This window comes from Amphiprion ocellaris, chromosome 1 (assembly GCF_022539595.1).
Source record: "Amphiprion ocellaris isolate individual 3 ecotype Okinawa chromosome 1, ASM2253959v1, whole genome shotgun sequence".
NCBI classification, from domain to species: Eukaryota; Metazoa; Chordata; class Actinopteri; family Pomacentridae; genus Amphiprion; species Amphiprion ocellaris.
In genome coordinates this window covers 17,387,569-17,404,138 of record NC_072766.1, presented here as the reverse complement: position 1 = coordinate 17,404,138, position 16,570 = coordinate 17,387,569, and the positions used below count along the sequence as shown (strand labels likewise).

At 39.8% G+C, this 16,570-nt stretch overlaps 1 protein-coding gene across 1 annotated transcript in view; it reads left to right on the top strand.

Annotated features, from left to right (window-relative positions):
* The window catches only part of ush2a (Usher syndrome 2A (autosomal recessive, mild)), a 209,824-nt gene that overhangs the window by 1,993 nt on the left and 191,261 nt on the right, over positions 1–16,570 (top strand). The window contains exons 3-5 of the mRNA XM_055010958.1: positions 126–340; positions 523–741; positions 4,975–5,143. Of these exons, the coding sequence (XP_054866933.1) occupies positions 126–340; positions 523–741; positions 4,975–5,143 (603 nt within the window). The remainder of the gene's footprint in view (positions 1–125; positions 341–522; positions 742–4,974; positions 5,144–16,570) is intronic.

Sequence of the window (16,570 nt, the reverse complement as noted above, 5' to 3'; positions counted from 1 at the left end):
TATGTCCAAATGCTTTTTCCTTTTCTCTCATGTAAAGTTTTTGATATTTTATGCTGTTGCTGCAAATACATAACAAGACATCTCAAGCATAACTGGAATGATCACACTTTTCTAACCTTTCACAGGGACATTTTCCACGGATGGAGAATGTTGCTGCCTTCAAACCAGTGTCCACGTCTCCGCCTCGCTCCACCTGTGGCTTTCCAGAGCGGAGCAGCTACTGTCAATCACCTTCCTCACCGACTGAACTACTGACATGTTATCAAGCCTTCTGTGTGCAGGAGTGTCCCTATAGATCCTCCACACCGCCGTATGCCCCACTGCTGCTAGCCGCACACAGGTAGCCATGTTAAAATCATTGTAATGTTTAGTTTACATAATTTCTAACCTCTGACCCTTCAGTCCATGTGAGTGTAAATTGGTAAAATATGTTGATGACACCACAACAAATCTGTGATGTAAAACACTTGAAGGTTCCTTTGAGAGAACATATTGATATATATCTTAACCTAATTCCAACAGGGGTACCTGTGTATCTGAAGAGACTAATGACTCTCGTCCTGGGGCTCAGAAAGATACCGGAACCACGACCAGTTCAGATGGGGTCTCTGGTGGATCTTTTAGTTTGCTGTTTCGGCCAGGCCAGGATGGATGTCTGGTCTCTCCCCCTTCACAGACACTTGGAGCACTGGGTTCCCTCACGTTGGCATTGTGGATTAAACCAAGCTCCACTGGAGAGATGTGAGTTTAATTTTTGTCACTTTTAAGAATTCACAATAGTCAGTTGCATAGTTGGAGATCTGAAACTTTCTTTAAATTCACTTCTGTTAATTTTAAATTAAAATAATTACTAGTCACACCAGTACACCATGCATTACACAATGTGTATGTGTACAGAGAATTGATTGATAAACTCCATGCAGACAGAAGTAAATGTGTTGTACTGCTAAAATAAATTTGTTTGCGAAGAGGCAAAGCTCAGATGACAGCTGTGAGTTGCTGTACTTGACAGCCAGCTGTCTTGTCTGTATGTGTAGGACAGCAGCCTAAAAATTTAATTTCTGCTGGAGGTCAATGATCTCAGCCAACTTGGTTTTCACTAAACATAGAGATGCTTGTGGAAATTTCATGAAATGCTCATTGTTTTTTGAAATTTCATGCTTCTTTCTTTACTGGTAAAGTGTTTAAGTTTGAATTTTTAAATATTTTTTATCAGAATTATACTTTACAGTTGAGATGATAGAAAAGTGAGAAGAAATAATAATACAGGAAAACAAATGAAGTTGATTACATTTTTGAGGTATTTTGTGGATGTACTCTACTGTCTACAATAAAATATTATTCTTTTCTATTAATCACAGACATGTGAGATGGGTCACAATTACTATTGTACATCAACATCATCCCATCCTACTGATGCAATGTAACCACCTTCTAGAAACATGCTGCTGATGAGATGTTTGGACAAAAATCTGATATGAGTTTGGTTTTAAAATATTGATAAGAAAGTGAAAAAGCACTGTGATCGTGATCTAATGACAGGAAGCAGGTCGGGTCTGGTGAGGTCAGTATCACCATTAGGAAACAAGTGGCTGTCATGTCCTACTTAGGCATGTTGTTTCTGAGTTTCAAGGGATGAGAGTGTGCTGGTATGTTCCAGGCAGCACTAGTGTGGTGCAGAGTTACACTCACTCAGATCAGCTTGCAATCACACACACATGCACACACTCAAACACGCATACACTTTGACAGCACGCATGAACACACGTAAAGAGATCAGTTGGCTTTGCTTGGCAACCCTATCTCTTCCTTCATACAGCAGCATGTAAAATAGATTGCTTAATCAACCTGGGATGCTTCGTCATGAAATTTAACCTGGGCTAAACATACATGACGTCTTGGTTTGTATTCGTCAGAGTATTTCTTAGTGTAACTAATGGAAGAGGACTCCACTGACTTGGGATTGCACTCCTCCAAAGCTGTCAGACCAGCGATGGAGTGTTTAAAAATAAGAATATCAATAATAAATACAGCAGATCTAGAGGTGTTGTCTTTTTCTATTACACACATTTGCCTTCCCTATCGATGTAGCTTGGTGGCTACATCAACCACAGAGCAACTTAATTTGTTAGAATAACATCGGATGCTGCTTTAGTGGTGGTTTATGTAGCTTTGAGGTACCAGCCTAACTCACGGGGCACCAAAGCCACAAAAGGCAATTGTTTCACATTTGTAATATTATTCTGCAGGACCTGTTGTGTAGTGGCAGAGAGATTATCTGAATTGCCTTCACTTATCCAAATATAGAAAATGTTGTAGTGAAATTTCATTAGGCTGTCTTATATTATGATAAGGGATTGTGTACTCCATATGGACAAACAAGGAAAGCCTTTTCTATTTGTGAATTCAATAATTTTGAATTATCTCTTACGGTTTTGTTGACTTTAATTTCATTCACCACATGCACTGATTAGCCTCAACATTAAAATGGTCTGTCTAATATTGTGTAGGCTGCCCTCATGCCTTCAGAATAGCTCTGATCTGTTAAGGTCCTGGAAGTTACAACGTGAGGCCTCAATGGAGTGGACTTGCTCAGATGCTCAAGCTGATTGAGATCTGGGGATTTTGTAGGCCAAGTCAACACCCTGAACTTGTCATACTCTTCAAACCTTTCCTGAGCAATATTTACCGTGTGGCTAGGCACATTATCCTCCTGAAAGAAATCAGTGTCACTGCAACAATGTTTAAGTGGTACATGACAGAGACATAATATGAATACCTTGACTCAAGGATTCCCAGCAGAACATTGTCCCAAACATCAGTCTGTCTCTGCTGGCTTGCCTTCTTCTCATAGTGCATCCTGCTGCTAACTCTTCCCTAGTTAAATGATGCACATGCACCTGGCTGTCCACAGCGCAATTCATCAGACCAGGTCAACTTGTTTGATTGCTCTACAGCCTAGTTTTGATGTTTATGTGTCCATTGTACGTGCTTTCTTCAGCATTGGTGCTCTTGACTGTTCTGCAGGGACTCATCCTCATACACCTCAAGCTGCAATGCATTGTTTGTTCAGATGCCTTTCTATCATAGCAGCATTAAGATTTACTGGGAATACTGGGAATGGAGATGCTCTGACCGAATCATGTCGCCATCATGGCTATTGTCGTAGTTGCTCAGATCCTTACGTTTGCTCATTTCCTGCTTCCAACACATCAACCTCAAGAACTGCCTATTCTCTTTTTCTCTCCACCCCTTGGCTGGTGCCATTGTGATGAGATAATCAATGTTATTCACGTCCACTGTCAGTGGATTTACATTTGTGGCAGACAGGCGTATTCAGCAGTGTGCTTAAAAGATAAACATGACTGATGATTTGAAGATCTAGTGCAACACTGGACAAGTTGCATGTGTATTCTAGTAACTCACTGAATGTTCAGTTAAATGTCATTGTTCATTTAGTTAAACTCCAACGGAGAGTGAGACAGAGATCAAATCTCTCCTTTAAATTTCATGCTGTGATTTTTGTTTGTAAAGTTGTCTGTCGGGGGGATCCAGATGACAGACAAGTCTTGTTGTCTTGGTCTGCCGAACATGACACCTGTATGGCTGAAGGCATCTGAATGGGAGTAATATCTCTCCCCCTCCCTCTCGCTCTGCCTCTCTCCCGGCCTCGGTTTCTGTTGCTGTCGTTGGCTACCATTCTTTTGTTGTAGAGACGATCATGGCTGCCATCAAAGAAGCCAGATGAAAGGAGGTCTCTATCCTCACCTCTGTCCATCTCTCCTCACCCCGCTCTCTTTGTCTCTCCCTCTTTCTGTGATTTCACATCCCTCCCCTCATCTGAACAATGAACAGAGCCAGCCACCTGTTCTTACAAACCATAGTTTTTATTACACCCAGACTTCACTTCCAGAAACTGATTATGAACTTATGTTTAACTTGTTGGAGGATTCTCTACTGAGATACAGTTTTTTTGTGATCTGGAGATTTCCCAAATAAACAACAAAGTACATGTGGAAATTTTCACAAATGATGGAAAGAGACATCTTCATGTTTGCAACAATTAGTTAAAGGAATTATGGCTTAAAGTGTTGTTTGATATTTTTTTTTTAAACAGCTGCTTTAATCGTGAGTAAGCAAATGACTCTCAAGGAACGGTGAAAAAAAATTCCACCAAATGTGTGTATTTGCAGGATTTTTTTTCCATCTCTGGTACAAAACTTTGTTATATCTATAAAAGTGTTGGATTTTGGACTGCTAGTAGAACAAAAGAAGCTGTTTAAATATGTCAACTTGGACTCTGTGATGGGCATTTTCACGGTTTTGAGACCTTTAATAGCTCAGCTGATTAATAAGAAAATAATCTCCAGATTTTTCTGCAGTTGCATGTCTTTCTTAAAACACCACTTTTATGAGGATATAAAAGTAAAAACTATTTTGATACAAGAAGCAATTTTTGTCAAGTAAATCCAATTTTTTTGTTTTTGTATCTTACCAGCTCATATTTTCCTTTTATACTTCTTCAGTATGTCTGCCTATCTTAGTCTCTTCACACAGGCACATGTTCACACACATACATGTACAGACATACATTCAAATGCGCTTTTTCTCATGCTGGCATCTGCCTGATTTATAGGGTACGCTGCTCTGGGTTCATAAAAGCCATGATTTCCTATAAAATGTCAGCGATGGTGGTTAATATGACACGTGGCGGCTGTGCGTGTCTGCACCCTGCGTAGCAGCTGAAACCTCACAGTCATGTAAAATATTGATATTCCATGTGAAAATGTCAGAGCAAGACCGTATATAGCGGTGCTCGACTATGTGGCTTTGGTGTCTGTTCTTCCTTTTGTTTTCTGAGTTTAGTTAGAACACCTCATCACTGCAAAATATTCAGATGATCCTTGTGGACTGTCAGCCGCTGCTGAAATGTGAGGCCTTAATTGTTTATGTCCGTGTATCTGTTTCCCTCAGGATGCTGCTGGAGAAGAGTTTAGGGGGGCGGTTGGTTTTTTCCCTCATGGTGTCTGGGCAGGAAGTCATGCTGCGGTACAGTCCGTCCAACAGTCAGACTCGTCTGTCCATCAGCTTCAGAACAGAGGGCAGGCTGGGGCTGGACGAGTGGACACATCTTGTTTTGCAAGTAAGAAATCTCAAGTGTTCGGGTATCCCCATGGTGACACAAGCCCTGCTAAACCTGCTGTTGTCCATAGGTGTGTTTGTGGACATGAAGTTCAATCACTGTGCCATCAGGTTTGTTTTTATCTGCTGTCATATAGGATGTGAAAGCCGAGTGGTCTCTTTTCATCACAGACTGTCTTTGCCTTCTTTTGTGTCTGTCTCACTGTTTCATTCTCTGTCCATCTTTTTCTCGTCCTCTCTGTGAGCTACTGGTAATTATACTGGAAAACATCTGTTTCGGAACAGCTGCTGGGGCCAGGGGCATTCACATTACTTCAAACACACATACACAACGCAGATGTTGCCTCACGCTTTCAATACAACATCTCGAAAGCGTGTATCCTGTGTGGAAAACTAACTGTGAAATTGCTGGATTTTAGATTTATTTAATTCATTTTGGTCTGTGGTAATTTTTCATGGTTTAGCGTATGCAACAAATGAGCTTATACAAGTTTGTTTAATTTTGTCAAATGGATTTGTTTGTAATTGGTAGCATTTTAAAGTTTTTTTGTGGATAACAGAATATTTTGTTCTATTGTGATGTTGGTCTTTTAATACACTGCAAATACTATAGATATATTTCTGTACATTGATTTCAGTTGCACTTGGATTCTAATGAAATATTGTTTACTGAATTAAATCATGTGGCTCAGTTAAATAACAAGACTATTTTATAGTATAGTAAAAATATTTTTCCAGCTAGACTTTGCATCTTTTTACGTTATTGTGAGGAACTTGTTTGCATAAAGGAGAATTAAAATATTGTAACTGAAAGGAAATTAAATGGAATGACATGGAAAAAAATCTTGATTTTCCATTGCTACAAAAAGAACACACAAGTGGTACGTGTAATTTAATTATTGTACTATATGTTTGTGTATTTTTTATATGTATGTATAGTTTCTTTAGGTAGTGTTTTTTTCTTTTCCGCTTTTTCTCTGCTCTTAGCATCGCTTGACCTATGCGGTGTATCAACTAGGAATTGTAAAAGGCATCAGAAGTTAGAAATACAAGACTGCCATGAACCAAAAAGGCTTTCATTAGCTCTGATCATTTGAAAATGGCACTTAGTGAAGTGGAGAGAGTTTTGAGGCCCCAAATGAATGTGTGTGTGTGTGTGTGTGTGTGTGTGTGTGTTTCTGGTCTGTTGAGAAGTATCATTTTACAGATTACTCCACTGGACAATCTCTCTCTTTCAGCATCTCTGAATAACACCAAGGTTGCTAGGAGAGAAAATCTGGTCACCATGACAAGCCTTATCGTGAAAAGTGCTTGTAACTCAAGTTGTCTGTTTGTGTAAAATCTTTAGGCCATTTTTTTTGACCTGGCACTAACTCTAGGTGGCTTTATTACCTTTTATTTGCAGACTTTCTTAACACCCCTCCCTGGCACCTACTCTGTTATGACGCCTTATGATTAATGGCATTATTTAACACTGATTATAACAATATATATGTGCATTCTCAAATAAAATGCACATCTTTAATAATAATAATAATAATTAACAAGATCAGGGTGATCAGTGTAATAGAATTGCATTTCATAAAGTCAAAACTTAGAAGACAGTTGCATGTCTTCATTTAAATTACTTGATCAGTTTTTTTTTATAGCTTTTTTTTGCCCAACTTGACATTTGTTCATATCAATATCCAGCTCTACATGATCATCAATCGTTCTTCTCTGTTCTTTCAGTGTTGAGTAGCTTTTTTTTGCACACTCAGCACTCCTTACTTTGGTTTCACAAGGAAAGTCTTCCAGAAACGACAAATACTTTTACTCCCAGAAATGCTGGAAAGGGTTTTACTGTGAACCTAGAAGCTTCTGTAAAAAACAACTGGGTGACTGAGAATTTACTGTGATGTTTTAATGTGACGCACACATCAGATATATTGAGATTGCTCCTATGGGACACAAGAGGGATTTGAAATAGCAAAAGGAAGAGGATCGTGTCCAGCTTATGGTATTAAAAAAAAGAAAGACATACTCTACTATTATGAGATTAAAAAAATCACCATGCTTCTTTAAAAATGTAGTTTTATTCTGAGATAAGGCAGATTTAAAATGCATTTGCAGTTTCCCCATTTTCCCCAACCTCTGTATATTCTGAACAATTTAATTCTATTTTGAAATAAGTGAAGAGTGGCATTAAAATCAGAATGGCGGTGTCAAATGCAACTATATTTCATTTCGTTTAACTGTGTACTGCGTACACTGCTGAATGACAATAATGCTGAAGTTGAAATAATGAATTAATGTGTATTAGGAGGTTAGGTTTTGTTTATTGCTAGGTTGAGAAACCAGGAGTTATAAAGAAGTTATGCATGTTGCCCAGTACTTTAATGGAAAATCACTGCGCCTAGACAGAAAATCTAACTTGACAGTTTAGATTACAAGTTTGCTGATCTGTGTTGATGGTACAGTAATTTGGCTCTCAAACATGTTGTTGGCTAAATATAGTATTGCTGATGGCTCAATTGCTAGCTAGTGTGTGTACAGTATGTGTGTTTGCCTTGTAGGATAAGGTTGTCATATATGTCTATGAACAATATACTGCATATGTGTGTTGTACATGCCTGTGTCAGCGTGGAAGGGTGTTAAAGCTTCTAGGCATTTTGCTAGAAGTGTGTTATGTTGGTGTGGCTTGGAGGTGATTCGAAACTTTGTATGTATATTTGCGCATTCTTGTGAATCAGTCTGCCTTTTGTTTAATGGTACGGTGATGTGATCTGCTTTGACCATTCAGAAGAATAACATGATCATCCTTGACACTCAAACACCATTCGCATACTCCTGTTCTCATACATGCACACATGCTTGTCTACTCACATACACACACACTCACAATTCAAAGGTAATTTGTACCAGTCTGTCACCCACAATACAGACGTTACCCTATGAAGGAGCTTTAGAAACCTTTCCTACACACTTATGTGACACACACACACACACACACACACACACACACACACACACACACACACACACACACACACACACACACACACACACACACACACACACACACCAGTCATCTGTCGGTTTGTAAAGATCAAAACACCAAAAAAGACAGTCAAAAGGAATACGGGTTTCCAAGTGCCAGGAGCATTTCACACACACTCACATACACACACACGTATGCACATGGTGCCAGGAGCAAGGTGCTGTAGGGATGCTGGTGCTCCCTAGGTAGTTGTCTTATCTGATTATGGTAACGATGTAGAGAATAGCGGAGGAAAATGTAGCCTCGGGGAGGGAGGGACTGGCAGAGGAAGAGAGATGGGGGAAGTGAGGGAGGTGGCTCAGTGTAGTTAAGTGATTGCTGCAAAGTAAGTCTAGTGTGGGACTTACCTTTCAGTGTACTTCTACAGAATTTATTACTAATTGGTCAGTTTTCTGTAGAAAAGCTTCTCAGTGACTTGTGAATAGAAGGAGAGAAGGGTGCAACCGGTTTTCAAACAGATGATAATCTGTATAATTAGCATAGCTTGTTTCTTGGATGGATGTTTTTTGTCTGAAGTGGCTCACTGTTAAAACCAAATTACTTCTTGTTATCAAGGAGCTCTTCACTTAGCTTGATGTAAAATTTCAATTTATCCATCTACCTTAAGACTAGCAAACCATATTTACTTTTAGATCTTGACAGATTGAAGTAAACTCAGCATCAGCTTCAAAAGAAGGGAAATGTGTCTCATGCACCATTACGTTTGTACTTTAAGTAAATTATTACTCAACAGTCCACAAACATGTAGAATAACAACAAGCCAGAAGAAAAACTTGTCGTTGTTTAGGTGGGTTCTTCATAATGCACTGATATGTATGAGCACAGCTTATAAATTATCTTAACAGCTGAGGGCCCCAAGTTTTCTTGCTGCTAGCTTTAAATGGAGTGTGTCACAGTACAGTGTTTATTCTACAGTATTTATCGTTTTTCATTTACTTGAATATTTTCAGCTTAAATTTGCAAGATCCAAGTGTTTACCTTTATGCTGATGACACAACTATTTATTGAGCAGCAATGCCAGAGGCAGCGTTCATGTTCTCTGGACTCTGTATATCATGGAGCAATAACATTAATTAAGAACTGTAAGGCCTTCACTCATCATTGCATGCTTGGGTTGGTTGGCCCTCTTTGATCTCTCAAAGACTTCTCTATTGACATTGTTTTAAGCCGTTCTTGGGCCATTGCCAGCATACCACAATCAGTTAATATCAGGCTTCTTTTGTGAAGGTTTTTATTGCTTCAAATTGCTGCTCTTTTTCAGTCAAATTTATATGCAACTTTATACCAATGAGAAAGAACCAGCAACAACAAGAGGCTGTGTTAAAACTGTTAAATGCCATGGCGCCCGGATAGCTCAACGGGTTAAGTGGACGACCCATGTACAGAGGCTGGTCCCCAGCGCAGTGGCCTGGGCTCGATTCCTGCCAATGGCCCTTTGCTGCATGTCTTCCTCCAACTCTTCTCCCTCGTCCCATACGAATACTGTACTTCCAAACAGTATCTGAGCTAATGAATGAGAGGGATGAACTAAGACTACTCATACATTCAATGAGAAGAGTTCATGGAGTGGAGAAAAGAAAGTTTATTGCAGCAACATAAGCATGCAACAGCAAATTATTTTGTCAGTTTGACTCTGGTGAGGAATCAAGAAGCAGGGTCCTAGATGATGGTAGGACATGAGGACAGGATACCCATGGAGTTTAGATTCTGGTGATAGTGGAGCAGAGTTGGCAGATGTCTGACTAGAACTAGCTGAGATGGGGTGGAGATGGGGTGGAGATGGGGAGGAGGAATGCATGTATTACAACATGATAGTTGAGTGACAGAATTGCAATAAACTTAAAGAATGGGGATCACGGGCTGATTAGCTCACAGAGCGTTGACAGACAGGTCATTGGATGAGTGTAGTGATGTTGAGATTGAGAGTGGAGTGATTTTGACAGCATGGGAAAATGGACGTGATGGACAGAAGAATAAATGCACCGTCTGAGAGAATAGAGCAGTAGAATAGTGCTTGACCACCCAGAGGAATACAGGCAAAATGTTCGTAAACACACCTTCCTTCTTGAACTTGCGCTTTAACCTCATTCACTTTTAATGCAAGCACAAATTGTTTTGATACAGATTTTTTTTTTGTCTGCGTCATTGTTTCCAGATCATTCGACATCTGTCCACATCTACCAACAAAAGTGCATATCACACTGAACGTCTGGTAAGGAGTGGGACAGAGTGCACAGCTGACTGGAGTTTTTTTTTTTTCATGGTTTCAAAATAAACAGCAAAATAAAGCTTGATTTAGGTTACTGACAAGAGTTCTCCTGCTATAGTAATAAATGACTGTTTGCAGATGAAAGATTATCGTCTTAACTTGCACACAGCACCTTAGCCTAAATGAACTTGCTTACATCACGTAAAACTCTGTTTTGGGAAAAGAAAAATGCTGTTTTAGTTTGATTGGAGGCCTGAAGGAGAGAGAAAAATGCTTTTACAGATTTAATTTGCTGTCTGCATGAATGAGGGATTTAAGATGAACCAAATCACTCTTTCAGCAGCAGCTTTGTCAGTCATGCATTGTCTCCTAAGGATGTTCACAGAAATCACATTTTAGTCCTTGGTTTTGAGTAAAAACAGTAAAAACAAGAAATATATAACATCATACAATATTAAACTGCTGCTTTTTTATTCAAGACTGGTTTACTGAACACACTATGGATATGTCTTCCTTAAAAAAAGGCTGTCATTACTGCTGCAACTGTCTGCAACCTGCTAATACAGAAGGAAAATTTACAAAATAAATATTCTCTCAGATAAATACAAAATAATCAAATAAATACTAAATAAGCATTTACAGAATTGACTGTGCTTAAATTATACAGTACTCAGCAGCCCTGAATCTTCACTCATCTGACATTCGAGTGATATCAGATGCACTGGATAAGTTATGGACAACTGTAGCTTTTGTTTGTTCATTAAGGCATAGTCTGAATTGTTAGTAAGAGGTTGCTTAAATGCCACAGGGAGCTGAGTTTCTACAGCTCTCACGTTTTTCATTCATTAGGACGATGCTGTCTCAAATGGATGAGCAAGTTTGACATACAGCCAGCAACATACTGGATTGCAGTTGAAAAAATACCTAACTTTTGTACAGTCCACCTGTCTTTGTCCATCATCATCATAGTTAACAGAGAAACTGTAGTGTTCCCAAACAGAAGACTTGTATGATAGTGGAGTGTCTTCAAGCTCTAGTTCGTGTCTGTTCTCAGTAACTCAGATTTTCAAATTGAGTTCCATACACACAATAAAGTTCAGCATGTGCAGGGGGTGTATTTGTTTGGTTCACATGCCTGCCAAACTGAAAGGCCCATACCATATTTACACAAATGTGTGTACCGTCACACCCTCTATCACACCTTTACAGCAGTTGCCAATGTTTTGGCTCTGAAAGCTGGAGATGTACTGTAAGTCATATGGGAAATCTAGAAGCAGGTGTCAGAGTTTGAAGAGGAAGAGGAATGAGATAAATAGTTTAAAAAAGTCTTGAAAGAACAGAGAAACAAAGAGAGTTCACGATTTAAATAGCTTTGACATACTATCTTTTGGAGCACCAGAGATTGAGGTGTGCCTGGAGGACCCCCAGAGGGGTCCGTCTGTTAGTGCCTGAGCCAATCAGCATTATCAGATGAGGCAGTAGCAGGACCAACCAGTCACAACCGTCCCATCATGACCCAACGTGGCAGCATGAATGTTTAACACTTGCATGTACATAGACTCTATCAGAGAGATCCACCTGTAAAGACAGAGAAAAACAGAAAGGAACAACAAAAGTTAAGAAAAGATGGAAAAAAGAGGTAAGTGGGTCAGTGTCTGTCATTGTGAGTTAGGGTGGAGTCAGGATTACAAGGACACACGCGCACACACACACACATTTATCTATGTATTTATTGCAGGGACTGAACTAGTTGTTCGCATCGCTCTCCAATTTGTTCTCCAGACTCTGACAGCTCATCTGCTTCACTACTGCTCTTAGACAGTTTGGCTGCTAAAACTTCTACTTCATGCCATAATAGCCTTAATGAATGTATTCACGCACAATTACACTGGAAGACTCTAGCCTGTGTGTATGTGCGTATATGGACTGGTGTGGTCTTGGCAGAAGGCTGCAGTTTTGCACTGACTGAACAGATACCACCACAGCCTTTCCATCTCTATCTTTCCTCCTTGTGTAGAATCATGTGCACATGCTTCATTGCCTCACTTTATTTGAGAATGGTTTTGTCTTTCTTCCTCCTTCTTGCATTCTGCTTTCCTTGTCTTTGTCCTTGGTCCTTTTCCTGCAGATTCTGTCATCCTAATTCTCTTTTTGTCCCTTCTGCCTTTCTCTTTCTACATTCATTTTAGGTGTTTGTACCTAGAGTTGGGTAATATGGCCAGAAAAATGTATTTTTATAATCATCATAGTTTATGATTTCAGCGTGTTTGCTCAAGCATACACACAGTTTTTATTTGTTGCTTTTTGTGCTTAACATTTAATGTAGACATCACTCAAAACATCAACATGTTACATGTATTGCACAGTACACAGACTCCAATGTAACAAATATCATTAACATGAAACATATATGTTCAAATTAAGTGACTAATAAAGTGACAAACAAAAAATTTCATTCCTTGCACAGAAAAGAATCAGTAATTACTGAAAAAGCAGACACAAGCAACTGCTGCTGGGATTTGACGTGACATTACCAAAAGAGGCTTGTTTGCATGCTTGGCTGGTAATGCTAGTGCTAACATTACCGGACACTTTGGATTTCTGTGTACTTGGCTAGATGGTAACGTTACATTTTGAATGGTGGAAAAGGTTTGTTGTGTTTCTCTGTTTTGGGGATTATCTCATCTGGATATCTTACAGCAGATATCGCACTGCTGTTTATCGAGCTTTAGAAATTCAACCCATCCATTTTGAAATTGTTGAGGTTGCATTTGCATTTGTTAATCTTTGATGCTTTCTGACCAAAAGGCCACACATTTTGCCCACACATGTGGACCCACCAGACACTGTGTATCTTCTCCTGATGGTTGTGTATCTGCATCGTGCAGACTTGAGACAGAAAAGGTGGTGAGAACATAAAGGTTCATGTGTGTGTGTTAAACTGCAGATGTGCATGTGCATACTCAATGCTGGCATTTTTATGCATATTACTGTAGGCTTTATGCAGTGCATTGATGTATGTGTATGTGTGGTTGTGTGCACGTGTGTGAAGGTGAGGCAAGGTTGTTGTAGGGGTGAAGCGGACACCTCTATGGTAGCCCTCTGCCTGCTGGCACCGGAGGCGAAAGGGCACGAGACTGGCATCAATTACATAGTGAGAGAGAGGAAGAGAAAGGTGTGTGCGCGTGTGTGTGTGCATGTGTGTGCGCACGCATGTGTGTGTGTGTGTGTGTGTGTGTGTGTGCCCACTGCATTCTGTCTTTAAATTTGTCTATTTATTTATTTATTTTACATCAGCATTTCATGTCAGTGTTCTGTGTGGTCCACCTTAAAAGTGAGAGCAAAGCACTAACGGAGTCAGGGTTAGGAGTTTTCATTCCCACTGGAGCTTTGAGATATGAGATCTAAAAATGAATGCAGCCTGGGTGTTGCAAGGTGATTTGGATTTTTTTTTAAAAATAACCAAAGAGCATATGTTATGTTAACCTGCCTCTTCTAGAAATATTCATGCTGAAGGAGAATTTGCATGGCAGAAGTTAGTAATCCTATTAAGAGCAGAAGAAGAGGCTCCTTCTCATGTTGCTGCCTGGGGGTGAATTTAATGGAGATTGTTGTGTCCGATCTGCATGAAATGTACATTCTTTGTAAATGCCATTAATTAAAGTATATTAATTAGCCACATCATTACCTTACAAAAAATATTTCCAATCAGTACACTGAAGAAGCGTGGAAAATGTAAAGCACTAGTGTCCGATCGACACTTAGCATCAGCAGATTACCCAAAGTTGAGGTGTCGGAATAAAAAGCAAGAGAGAAAGAATTGGATTGTATTATTTTAGTGTATTCTTTAAAAGAGATAATATATTTCAAAATGTACCAGAGGCTGAAGCGTCAGGCAGCACTATATCTCACATTCAACTCAATAATCTAGTACTTTGTCATGAATTGTCAGGTAGCAGAAGGCAACCTGGTGCATGTAGGCCTTGTCTTATTGCTCCTCTTATAGTGTACTCCTCTTCCCCTCTATGTTCTCTTGAAAGCCTCTTTTTAAAGGGACCCGTCTTTGCTCTCTGCACAGAAAGAAAAAGTCTTAGAGACTTATGGTCTTTATTAAAAGGTTGGTGTGTCACCTTATATATGTCCCTTCTCTCTCTTTTTTTCTCTTTATCTTTTTCCTATGCTGTTTTTTCCAGAAGATAATTTTCTCTTTCTCCCTTTCTCTCTCCCTCACTACCTCATCTATCTCTCATTCTCTCCCCCTTTCATTGTCTCCCCCCCTCCACCTTCTTTGTCCTTCCCTCTTTCCCTCTCATTTTCCTCACACACACTGTCCCTCTCTCCCTCTCCATCTCCCTGGGGACAATTTTCTTTTCTTAAATAAACTGTCATAGCTAGTGTTAAAATATGGGCCTTACATGGGGTGAGCGCGGCAAGGCAAAGGCATGGGGCCCTGGGCTGGTATAAAACATGGATAATATGCTGTGAGAGGTAATTGTATCTTTTAGCGCTGAGATGAGTAGAACAAATGTGTCTCCTCCCCATCGTCTTTCTCTCTCTCTCTCTCTTTCTCTTTATTCCTTTTCCTCCTCCTCCCCTCCTCTTCCTATCTCTTCCTTTACACACTGCAGGCCGTGCTAATATGATAGAGAGAATATTGGCTGTACATCAGAGCTGCTAACAGTTCATAGTGGGTAAGGGCAAGTATAGAGGGGGGAGAGAGGACTAAAGAGGGTGGGAGAGGCTTGGAGGGTGAATAACAAGGAGAGGGAAGGCGATAACAAGAGAGAGAGAGAAAGCAAGAGGGAGGAAAAGGTGACAATGTGCCTGGAGATACTAAAGTAGCAGGCTGGGGACGCATAAAGTCAAAATACGCTTCTTGATTGCACTCACTTTGGTTTGTGCATGGAGGACAGGAAGATCTGTGAAATTATTCTAAGATTAAGATGATCTTAGTCCAAATCTGTAAAGTTGAGAGCATCTAATCCCTAAAATGATTTTTGAAAAGCTGGTGCAGATTTTAATAGGAGAGTGCACTACACTGTGGCGAGACCTCAGCCCTCTCAGAGCAAATTAAAACATGTAATGATCTTTATTTTTACTTAATTGTAAGTTAGGTAATTAGATACAACTTGAGCACAAGCTGTGTAGTTTGCTCAACTGAGCTACTGGCAATCAGGCTTGGATTTAAAGGGCTCTTGGGAGCTTTTGTTTCTGCAGAGTGATATCGTTGTCTGCTATGTCCATATTTATGTCGAGTTAGAACAATTTAAGTTGTATGCCAGTATAAAAAAAGAACTTACAGCTATTGTCACATTTGTTTGTTTCTCCATGGCTCTATACCTTTACCCTGTCCTATCTTTACTCATCGTCATCTTTTTTGCCTCCTTTCCTTTTAAGTGCTGTCTTTGTTTAATCTAGAATTGTGACACGGCCAAAAGTACTCACTTTAACTGACATTGATTCTGTTTAATTGATAATGACTCCAGACCATTCTACTGAATCATTTAAACCCTCTTCGGAGTTGAATTGACTTATTAAATACTAATAATTATCCTCTTGGGTTTCTGCATTTCCTTCATTTCCTCATTATTTAATAGCTTATTTTCAGTCTCTGTCCAGTTTCTTTTCACATTTCTTTTATTCCACAATTGATGAAGGAGTGAGGCAGGAATTGAAGGGAACAGAACCAGAATTACAGTGTGGAGGTTGTGGTTCATGGCTTAGTGTCTGGACCACTTGATCACCACATACACACAGTATATATATCCATTGTTTTTTCCCCCCTATTGTTCATTTGAGTTTCTTCCTCCTTCCTTGCTTTCTTCATCTCTGTCTTACTGTCCCTGTACTCTTTAAAAAATATCTCCCTTGCTATGTCACTCTGGCTCACTCATGAATCTTGCTTTTCCTCTATCAACATCAGTATCTTTCTCTCATTCACTGCACTCTTCACTCCAACCTCTGTTCATCATGTCTCTCTTTATTCCTTTCTTTCTCTCTCTCTCCCCCTTCTTTATGCCTCTGTCTTTATCCTCCCATTGACAGCTTCACTGGCTGTGGAATGAGGTGTGTTATCAGAGAGTGGCATGTCAGTCAGTCACAGGGCAACACAGCCCAGAGGAGGAGAGGCTGGGTGGAGAGAGTTTGGTGAAGCAGGATGTGTGGGGACTGAGATGGGG